This window comes from Coccinella septempunctata, chromosome 2, assembly GCF_907165205.1.
Source record: "Coccinella septempunctata chromosome 2, icCocSept1.1, whole genome shotgun sequence".
NCBI lineage: Eukaryota > Metazoa > Arthropoda > Insecta > Coleoptera > Coccinellidae > Coccinella > Coccinella septempunctata.
The window spans coordinates 24061141-24073339 of NC_058190.1; the positions used below are offsets into that span (position 1 = coordinate 24061141).

The 12199-nt window shown below is 37.7% G+C and overlaps 1 protein-coding gene across 1 annotated transcript; it reads right to left on the bottom strand.

Annotated features, from left to right (window-relative positions):
* Positions 1-10284: 10284 nt before the first annotated feature.
* LOC123307075 lies at positions 10285-11958 on the bottom strand. The gene has a single exon (XM_044889278.1). The coding sequence runs from the start codon at positions 11956-11958 to the stop codon at positions 10285-10287; it is 1674 nt and encodes a 557-aa protein (XP_044745213.1).
* Positions 11959-12199: the final 241 nt, after the last annotated feature.

Consider the following 12199-nt stretch of genomic DNA (forward strand, 5'->3'; position numbering starts at 1 on the left):
AAATTTCAATAATTGCGGTTTTAATTGTAAAAATTTCAATAACTAGGTTCAACAGTTTTCATGTAACTTCAATAAGTAATAAACGTTGATAATTACGTCTGCATTCATTTTAAAGGACCTGATAATTTTGCACAAGTGCAAATTATCGATAATTTGCACTAGTGCAAAATTATCGCCTAATTGTATGCTCATTGGCTGAAAAAACAATCAAAAATTGGTCGGAACATTGTTGTCTGTCAAATTTGACAGAGGAATAAAATTTTCTGTTGTAATTTAACTAGTGCAATGAAAATTATCGATTCATTTTCATTGCAAGAGTTAAATTTAATGAGAAAATTTTATGAATCCATCAAATCGTACTGTGTCGCTGTCAGTTGGTGTCACATTGCCGTCACCAGTGGCGATAATTGTATAATTTATACTCATTGCAGGCACGTAGGAGCCGTTGGAAAAAATCGTTGCTACGGACAATAAAAATTTTTTTTGTGAACGACGCATTATGAAAAACTCCTTGTCAAATTTTCTAAGTGCAATGTCGCGATTTGGAAACGCTTCTGCTGTAGATATTGATAAGAATATAAACAATCTTACGCCAACGAATACAAAAAAGTCAAAAACGTCAGTATGGAGACAATTTCAAGAGTTTTGTGCCGAAAGAAATCACTTATTACAACGAGGAACTTCGGTAGAAAAAATTGCCTTCATTCTAAAGGAGTGGGCAAGCAACATGCGCAAGAGGGATGGATCCTTTTATAAAGAAAGTGTGGTGAAAACAATATGGAACGTGACAGCAAAACTTATAACTTATAATCCAGTGTTTTCAAAAACCTGCCAAGGAGGAGGTCGCAGATTAACAGAGAGTAAATGGTTAATCAGAAACACTACTAATGAAGACATCTGCCCCGTTAGGTAGTTCAAATTAACAGTTTCTTATTTAATTTTTCTTATCAAAGCTTTTTTTTAAGATTATACAAAAAACTTTTGTCAAAGCGAGGAACTAACGTGAAGACGAACCGTCTGTTTCTTACACCGAATCGAGAATGGCAAAATAATAATACATATATGGTTGGTTCAAGAATATCCCAGTTGGCAGAAACAAGATCGCAAAATGTCCAAAAAGCAGGTCTCGACAGCAAAAAGTTCAAATTTACAAACCATTCTCACCGAGCAACTGCCTTAAGTCATCTAGCCAAGGTTGGGGTAAACGAAAACCAGCTAACGAAAATGTCAGTTCAATAAAACCTTATTTACAACTAGATAAAGAGTTTCACGAGGAAATAATAAGGAAAATGAGAAACAGTGAAAACAACGAGTTTAGTGTTTCTTCAGTTTCAACTTCTGCTTCAACTGGTTCAATCATAAATTTCAATAATTGCGTTTTTAATTGTAAAAATTTCAATAACTAGGTTCAACAGTTTTCATGTTACTTTAATAAGTAAAAAACGTTTATAATTACGTCTGCCTTTATTTTAAAGGACCTGATAATTTTGCACAAGTGCAAATTATCGATAATTTGCACTAATACAAAATTATCGCCTAATTGTATGCTCATTGGCTGAAACAACAATCAAAAATAAGTCGGAACATTGTTGTCTGTCAAATTTGACAGATGAATAAAATTTTCAGAATAATGAAACTGTGCCGACATATTTGCTAGCACCATCAACATCTTAGTCTTCAAAGATCCCAGATATTGCATTCGCACAGTAATTTCGACCATGATAAAAAATATTTACCTTCTTTATATTTGACTTATTAAGACCACTAATATCTTATTTTTCAGAACAATGAAGCTTGGCAAAAATATGTACCAACCGATTTACTGACGCCGATCTCTCAGCGTTCAATCGGTTTTGGAGGAAGATACTCCTTCATTGTCTGAGAACCAAGAAAAGAAAAAGAAGAAACATGATAGTGAGAAAATTCTAAATATTAATTGTTTATTAATAATATCCATCATTCTTTCAGGCGTTCCTTTGGATACACCATCTTAGAGGAGACCTTCAACAGTGGTAAAGGCTGCCACGCGTACAGAATTCGGGGAAAAATACAACATACTCCTTAATAAGAGATTAAATCTCATAAGAAAACAGGAGGAAATAAATTGACGGGGAAATTCTTTCCATAAAAGCAGCTCGAGAAGCGAAAGCTAAAATTGATGCCTTGGAATATCAAATAAAATTGGAGCAACTGACAGTTCTAGTCACAGAAGCGAATCCAGTGTGGGACAAAAGGAGCACCTGACACCTCTGACAAAAGAGACTGTACAGAACTTGGAAACAACTCCAAATTGGTTTTCACAAGTAAATTATGTTGAGAAAAATGAAAATTGATATTTCAATACGTCTTTTTTTCAATAACATTTTCATCGAAATGAAATAATCGAACAAAGTCATTAGCTTACTGCTGATAAATTAAATTGAAAAAGTAATTATTAATTAGTTTCGACCTATAAGCATTGATATTGTCATTTTGACTATTGAGAGGCATATCAGGTATATTTGCCATCATGATAGAATTATTCCATTCTGAATCTTGAACATCATCAGGTGGTGGAGGTAGAGGTCTTCATTTTGCAATAATGCTATTGTTCGGGATTGTGATAGAATGGACCTTTGTTGGTTTGTTTTGTTTTCCTTTATAATTTGTACCAGGGTGGTTATTTGGCAACACCGCTTCCTCGGGCTACAGGAAGAGGAGTTGTTCGGGGGGACAATATTGATTAAAGATTCGATCGCTCGAGTGCCGTTAAGAAAATCACAAATCGTCGGGCTTGTGCATCGATCAAGCCAGAGGTGAGTCAAATTGCTGTTTTGGTGCATTTTGCCTTCATTTTTTGAATTTTGAATTCAGTTAATTTACAGTCCACTTATATCGAAATATTCACGATCACGATCGTGATCGCGATCGCAAGATGTGGGGAACACATATGCGCGATCAGGGCCATAGACAAATATGACAGAACCATTCACCATTTTCAAATTTCGAAATAGCGTATAGAGAAATGTGCAAGTTTAACGAGGAAGGGGCCATTCTAATGGCATTACTTTTAGATGAAGAAGCTCACAATAAACAGTAAGTAAGCAATAATTAGTTATGACATATAAATATTTACTATTTTATGGATTTTATAGAAAGAACAGGCGAACTGTTTGGGTTCATGATATCAATTAAAAACGTAAGGAGGAAGGTGAAGTCAATATATTATACCCATACCTCCGGAAAGATTCCGATCGTTTCTTTACATATTTCAGAATGGGCTCTGAATGTTTTGATGAAATATTGAATCTTATCAGAAACGATATAACAAAGCAGCAGAGTAAATTTAGAGAACCAATCGGAGCAGAAGAACGATTACCAGTTACATTGAGTTATAATGTTCAATTACCTATATAAATAAAACATCATTGTGTGTACTCTATATTTTTTATGTGAAACAAAAAAGCGAGAAAGCTAACAAAAATTCATAAAAAGAATGAAATATCAAATGTATTTATGGATTCAAATCATTTGATGAATTATGATACCAGCAGCCTCCAAGTCTGTGTCAACCGTATTGGAATGATCAAACGGTGATGTAGGCGGGGAAGATACCACAGAATTATTGGAGAAACTTGAAATTACTTGGTTCCTCCTTTCAAACTCCCATCATTTTATTTTTCAACCGTACATTTTTGTATTCAGGATGAGACATGTCCTACAGAGCTCTATTCTTTTTTATTATTTCAATTAGTTGTTCAGTAGAAGAATTCGCTATTACTTCGGTCATTCTTCCTGGCGCTCGATTCTCGAATCTGTAGGAATGTCATCTCTTGGGAAAAAGTGACATTTTCTATGAAAATTTCAGATTCTGTATTCTCGAAATATAGATTCTGTATTCTCGAAATATATTCTTACACATTTCAGAGGAATTGCTTCTGATGCTATTTACAATGGGATCATGAACCTACAGGATCCTAAATATTCGGAAATCAGGCCCCTGCTGGGACCAAAATCTGTGGGAATTCAATCCTTATTAATTTATTGCTGCGTTTGAACGTTGATCGCCGAATACATCGCGACTGAACGCCGCTATATCGCTGAACAGATCGTGATAGTATGTGCGGAATAATACATTTGCATGGAACGCGTTTGATCGCTTCTCGATCGTGATCGTGGCCGCTCATATGTGTGTTGATTATATATTTTCTTTCGAAATTCATTATTCTCGATTTTTCTCTTCAATCTTGAATTTTTGAACACTGTTCAATCATTTGGTGAACCAGACTATAGAAAAATTTCAAGTCAGCATCGCAAGCTGCTTGAACATTTAAAAGGATTACCCCTTTCTGTTTCGAAATACTTCAGCATCTTCTCCTCCTAAGAAAGATGTAGTTTTTTGATTGAACGTAAATTTGATTGAGGAGAAAACAACAAATCACCCATTATGCCGCTCCGCGTCGTCCATTCAACTGCAGTCTCTTACGGAAAAGCATCACTTTCCACACTTGTTAGGAAAATAACTATTATTTACAACCACTTTATCCACTTCCTATTAGTTTAAATTGAAATTATGAAAATTGATACGGCGGCCGTGCTTCGCAATTTGTATCGTTCTCATGGTGACGGGTTGTCAAAGTGCCAATACAAACCTTGGAACATAGGTACAAGTGCAATTCCAGAATTATATCTCGGAGCTCCGTGGAGAGAGCAGATTTTCAGGTCACGTGGTTTGGGATCAAGTTGAGGAGAAAATAATGAAACTCTACTGACAGCTGATTTCCTAACCTAACATGTTTGGTCAAACGAAAAACAGTTTGTTATTCATGTTTTGTTATTCTTGTTTGTTTTGTGTATAGTTGATTTGGACAGAAACAACTATCTGGTTTGGATTATAATGGAGGCTGAAATTATAGGCGAATTGATTTTTGATGAGGAGGACGATGACGAAATCAATATCCTCGAAAAAACAGATCATTTCGCCGATTTTACTGTATACAACTTCAATGACTAACAATTCAAGCAGCAATTCAGATTGTTGCTGGCCACATTTGAAGATCTGCTTATAAAAATTCATACCACTAACTATGAATTACATTTGATTCACTCTGGTCAACCAGAAATTAATATTGAAAAACAATATCTCATGACTTTGTGGTGCCTGGGAAGTTCGGTAAGTGCATTGCTTCGATAGTTTGTTTTTCATTCCTACCTTTTTCAGTTCTGTAGTCTGTAGGTGATAGATTTGGAGTTAACAAAAGTTGTTGTTGGCATGTGTTATATCGCACAGGTCATAGAATATTGCAAGTGAATTCTCATTTTGGAATAATAGTTTTCCCCACTGAAGAAAGAGCGATTGCCAAAATCAATTCCTTTCAAGAAATAAATGGTTTTCTGGGTAGGTACTTCATCTGAATTTATAATGTGGATCTACCCAAAAGATGTGCAGCTTTACTCATATCAGTCTTTAATAAAATTGTAATAAAATATATAGTGAAGTCACTCTTCTGTGGGTACCAGAGCGTTGTGATGTTGAAGGAAATGAAAAAACTAATGAACTTGCAAAAGGTGCATCTAGGTTGAAACCTGTTGAACCTGAGCCATTCTGTGGGCTTGGAAAATACCAATATAATGTCCCTTCATACTATAGTGAAAGCTAAGAGAAGAGCCAGACGGGGTTACTCCATAGTTGTTCTCGATATCTCTAAAGCGTTCGATACGCTGTCACATGCAACTGTGGAGAGAGCTCTAGAACGCAAGGGCATCGACAAAGATACTAGCCAATACATCATGGCCAATTACAAGGAAGCCTCAACTACCATATCTTGTGCCGGGGAGGAGATCTGTACCCTTCCTATTAAGAGAGGTACAAGGCAAGGTGACCCGATGTCCCCCTCCATCTTTAACTTCGTATTGGACGAGTCAATAGAAGAACTGGAGAAGCAAAATGGCATTTCCCTGGGCGATCAGAGGATCAGCTGCATGGCATATGCGGATGACCTGTTGGTGATGGCGGATGATGTGAAGCTGGCGAGAAAACTGCTGAACATCTGCCAGGATTTCTTTGACCTGCACCACCTGAACCTCAATGTGGACAAATGCTTTGCCATATCGGTGGGGAGAGCACCTGGACGGAGGCTGTTCGTATATTCGACCAGCCAATTTCACATCCACGGCAAACCCGTCCGACAAGTAGGTGTGAAGGAAATGATGGAGTACTTGGGGAATAAGTTCTCGCCCATGGGAATATCTAAGTGCTCAATCTCCAACTTAAGAGCACAGGTGGATAGAGTCTGTAGAGCCCCACTGAAACCTGACCAAAAGCTCCAGATATTCAAATTTCATCTGATCCCTAGGTATATCCACTCTATGCAGAACCCCCGAATACATCTACAGACTCTGAAGGCAGTAGATAGAGCCATTAAGTTGGGCATAAAGAGGGCACTATATCTGCCCACCCACGTGAGCGATGCGGTCATCCATGCACCGCTAAGAGAGGGTGGCCTGGGAGTATTTTGCATGCGGGACAAGATCCCCATTATAATCTCCCGTAGGATGCAGCGACTAAGAGGAATCACGCCAATTCTGGACTGCGTCGTAGAGAATTCCTCAATCTGGATGAACAGTGTGACAATATGATAAGACCGCTAAACGCCACCACTGCCATGAAGGACAATAATAGGGCCAGTGAACTCCACCAATCTTTCTATGGCAAGGGACTGAATGCACTTAAAAACCATAAGATGTGCAACACGTACATTGATAACCCTCCCAGACACTGGTCAGGTGAGGACTATGTACGGGCAATACAGCTGCGGTCAAACTGCTTACCAACAGCAGGCCTGCCGTACAACCAAGGACCAGAAGCCGTTTGCCGTGCAGGATGTATGCAGCGTGAGTCCTGCAAAGGTGTAGTCTTATGCACTGGGAGAGGATAACCAGGCACAACTACGTTGCTTATCGCCTCGAAAACATAGCGATAAGGAACGGCTGGCAGGTGACGAGGGAGCCCAGGATTAGGGACAGGGAAGGAAAACTTTTAAAACCCGACCTTCTTCTAACTAAAGATCAGCACGTCATAATATCTGACGTTTCAGTTAGCTGGGAGTGCCCAGAGCCTTTGAGCATGGCTTACGCAGTTAAAAAAGCCATATACTCCACTCCCACCTTCCTAGAGAAGGTTGAAGAACAATACCCCGATAGAATTATCGAAGTACTTCCGCTCATTGTGGGTGCTAGGGGAGGATGGTGCCCTGAAAACTAGGAAAAGAAAAGGATGTGATGTACTGGTCTATTGTTTTTTATTTTTTTTTTAACTTTTGAACCTGACATTGAGTAATCTCTGAGGTCATGTGACCCATTAGCTTAAGATCTGCTTGTACTGCCTGTAGCCTGAATACCGAATAAAGCCTTATAACAGCGATCCAACAATGGGAGTTGAACAGCAGAATAACCCCGCTGGGAAACACTCCTGGACTTACTCAGTCAAAGAAATTTGTGATGATTTCACCGACCTACACCAGAAAACTGTCTAAAGCTGTGAAGAGCTGAGCTTCCGGTGATGGTGGAACTGCTGACAGAGCACTGTCGGTACAAATATCGTTCCTACCGTATGGGAAAGTCAGCAGATGAGATTTGCAGGCTCTGTGGATCAGAAGGAGAAATAACAGCTGAATACATGGTATGCAAGTGTGCAAAGTTGGAGGGTCTAAGAACCATTCTTATGGGGAAAACGGTCCTGGATACTTTCAAGGCTCCTAAGGATGTTGTTGGTTTTATCAACACCGTTGACGACCTCCTTGGGTTCCCATGAATGAGTAGGTTAGAGAACAAAAGATCTACATGGTGGCAGTTCCAGGAAGGCTAATCTAGCCACAACGAGACCGGTTCAAATAATAATAATAATAATAAATATATAAATTGTAGGTGTTATAGGGGCTGTGGATGGTTGCCATATAAGAATAGAAAAACCAAAGGATCATCCAAATTCCTACATGAACAGAAAGGGTTATCCATCCGTTATTCTGCAGGGTATTTGAGATCATCGTAAATTATTCACTGACATATATGTTGGACAACCAGGGAGCCTTAATGATGCAAGAGTTTTTCCAAAATCTGATATTCCTAAGAGAATCCAAGAGAATGCCATTGAGTTTCCTGAAAATAGTCACCTGATGGGAGATTTAGCATACCCTTTATCAACAACACTCATCGTTGGTTTTAAGCAAGATCATACACTTACTCCACAAGAACTTAACTTCAACCGATCTCTTTCCCAAGTGCGAGTGATAATTGAAAATACATTCGGATTACTGAAATGCAGATTCAGACGTCTGAAGTACATGGAGACAAAAAGGTTAGATTTAATCTGCTTGCTAATAGCTAGTGCATGTATTTTACATAATATATGTATTTTAAATACTGATGTCTTCCAAGAAATTTTTGAAGATGAACATGTTATTGAGGTTATTGAAGATGATTCAATTAATTTTTACTCTGCAGCAGAGACAAAACGATATATAGCTAATTCTATACTCTACAGTATGTTATAAATAAATTCTAAAGTTTTTAGAGAATTATTCCTCGTCAAGAAGACCCCCTTCAAATGTTTAACCGATGAGGACGATACTTGATAAAAATCCATAATTAATCATCACCATCAGGTGAATGATGATGCGAACCACATGAACTGGTTAGAACTCAAAATGAATGAACTCTAGTTTATTATTTGACCCCCTTAAATTTTCACCAAGGTATCGCCCCCTATAAACTTTTGCACTCACTTGGTAACACTAGTAGAGTTCCATTATTTTCTCCTCAACTTGATCCCAAACCACGTGACCTGAAAATCTGCTCTCTCCACTGAGCTCCGAGATGTAATTCTGGAATGCTGCAAATGAATATGTAACACAGAGTATATGTCACATTTTTTTTGTAATGTACTGAATATTATCGGTTATGATGGCCGCCAATGAGCTAGCTGTACGCGAGTTAAATTTACTCACAAAGATCAAATTAATAGAAATAATATTATCGAAGAAGTTACCTAATGATATTAAGGTTAGTGAATCCACAAGAAGTCAAATTGAGTCTGTTTTGCGTGAATCTCAATTAAAAACCGATCAAACAAGCAAGGACGATATAACCTATAAGTTACTTCGCACCGAAAGTGACCTCAAGTGTGCAAATTTTGAGATCGAATGCCAAAAGCGGTTGATTTCTGAAATGGAAAGATCAATAAGTAATCAACAAATAACGATTGTTTCTCAGGATAATTTAATCAAGTCATTCAAGGAAAATAAGAACATCAAAATATGTGACTTTGCCAGTCTTCCCGCAAATTCTCAAAGTTTAAAGAAGAAACTGTTGATCCTTCAGATAGTGTGGACCGGTCTGTCAACTCACGGAATGATATGTCAGTGAAGAACGATATTATCAATCTCCCAAATGAAAACTCGATGTTAATAATGAATGAAGTTTACGCAGAGCACGAGCATATTCACAAACAACAGGATGACATTTCAGGACATAAACGAACGAATTCTTCCACTATTTCAGGAAAGGTAGATGAGAATAATTCTGCAACAGTCACGAAGAACGAATGGACAAGGGTAGATGAAAGACGCAAGCGAAAATCTCAAAAAAGTACGGTTTGCACAGGCCTGAATGCTCCAAATCCAGGAAACAAACCAATGATTACTGGTGCACCTCGAAAAAGATGGTTATACCTTGGTAGAATTGCATGAAACATTTCAGAGAGCGAAGTCTCAGCATATCTTGAAAATTTAGGAGTCAATGGTATTATTGTTTCATCATCATCATCATCATTTATTCACCATCAAAATATATTACATGGCAGGTCAAAATACAATAAGTTCAAAAATAGAACAGTATAAAATATAAATATAAAAGACGAGAAACAGTTGAATACACATACAAAAGGTCCAAACATGTAAATGTAAAAATGTAAGCACGGTTATTCATCGAACTTAATGTTCCAGAATTCTTCGAACTTATAAACAGTGTTTTTAATTAACGTTTCCTTAATCTTCTTCAGCAACCTATTTCGTGGGAGCATCCGCATTTTTGATGGAAGTCTATTATAAAATTTAACCCCAAAATGATTAGTGCCAGTCTGTGTTTTTTTTAGGCGATGCCAAGCCAAGGTCTTGGCACCTCCAATTTCTACTTCTGCTCTCCTGGACGAGTCATTTACAAAGCTGGTGTCATCTGCAAACATCGAGGTAAGGGAGCACGGTACATTCAGCGGTAAGTCATTCACGTATAATAAAAACAATAAGGGACCTAAAATTGATCCCTGGGGCACTCCATATCTAAGAATATAGATGGGTGGGGGACCCGTGATACTGCATCATTCCACGAGACCACCTGTGTTCTATTCTCCAGGTATGATTTGAAAATAGCCAACGCATTTCCTCTAACTCCATAAATTTCCAACTTCTGAAGTAGTATTTCTCCTACCACACTATCAAATGCCTTGGATAGGTCGCAGGCCAAAACTTCAACTAATCTACCTCTATCAACTGCCTCAATAACATCTTCCATCAACGCAATCAGCGCTGTCATAGTTGATCTACCTGATCTAAATCCATGCTGGCATTGATCGAGAACCAGTGTCCTGTCGAGAAAACTCAACAATCTTCCCTTCAATATTTCCTCCAATATTTTCGAAAAAGTAGGCAGAATAGATATTGGCCTATAATTAGTGCATTCGTCTTCATTTCCACTTTTATGAACGGGAATTATTCTTGCAAATTTTAGTGGTTCAGGAAAAACTCCCTGCTCGAGACATTGATTAAAGATATCACACATAAACTTAGAGATTTTTGGGTAAATCCTTTTCATCAATACCACATTCATTCCGTAGATATCCGCAGTTTTTTTATTTTTTAACCTTTTAATAATCTGATTCAGCTCATCGATTGTAACCGGATAGTTGAACATTGAACCTGAGGATCTGGGTACCCTCGAAGCAGTCTTTCTCATCAACTTTATTGCTTCTATGGCAGAAGGTGAGCACTGATTTGAAATTGTCGCTCCTATATTAGAAAAGAAACAATTGAGTTCATCTGCGGTCAATTTACCTTCTTCTTTCCTCTTCTCTCTCGACTCAGCAGTTTCTTCCCCTATTATTCTCCATATGGCCTTTGTTTTATCCTCTGATGAACTTATATACTCACTGTTCACTTTCTTCTTTTCTGCAGTGTGACTTTCTCTCAGAGATCGTTTCAACAATTCTACGAGTTTCTTGGAGTCATCACTCTGACGAATACTGTGGATTGTCAGAGCCGCATCAACTGCCATCTTCAAAGCCACATTTGAAGCATTTCTGTGAACATATTTTTTATTCCTGTTTACATTTACCGTCTTCAAAGGAAAACAGCTATCGAAGCAGCCTTTAAATACTGCATGAAATCTATCAAAAGTCTCTTCAGCTCTTTCGGATTTGAGTGAATCCCAGTCAATATCACTTAGTTTCTCCTCAAATTTAATTATATTTCTCCTCGTTATCATATGCCTAGTTATATATTCCCTTTTTGTTACAGATGTCTCATTAAGCAATTTAATTTCTTGTACTGCATGATCCGACAAGTGTGGCTCGTATGTTTTACTTTTGTAAGTTTCCTTGTATATGTTCGTAATAAATATATTGTCAACACAAGTTTTTGATTTTCGACTAACTCTGCTAGGCTCATTGAATGCCGGGAATAATCCGTACGACTCGAACAAATTCAAGACTTCATTTGAATACTTATTACTTTCCAGGAAATTAACATTGAAATCACCTGCAACACAAATCTTCTCTAACGTCCCTCTCGTCATCTTATCCAAACATGCAGACAATCCCGATATGAAAAGATCAAATTGGCCTTTAGGTGGTCTATATATACTAGCAATCACTAAATGTTTGTCAGGAATTTTTACAGCGGCTACCTCAAAATGATGATCAATACTCATTTGTTTTATTTCAGGTAATTTATTGTAATGTATTGTGTTCTTTATGAAAACTGCTGCCCCACCATAATCCTCGTCAGAGCGGGAATAAGAGTCTGCAATTACGTAATTAGCGATATTTACCCGGCTCAGAATATCCTCTGATGCCCAATGCTCAGAAACACAGCACAAATCATAATTATTATCATTTAGAATACTCGAGAAAAAATCAATTTTATTTTTTAAGGATTGCAGGTTAACGTTC

Excerpts from the sequence above, each read along its gene's own strand:
- LOC123307075 (XM_044889278.1), bottom strand. The coding sequence starts at position 11,958 with ATGAGTATTGATCATCATTTTGAGGTAGCCGCTGTAAAAATTCCTGAC.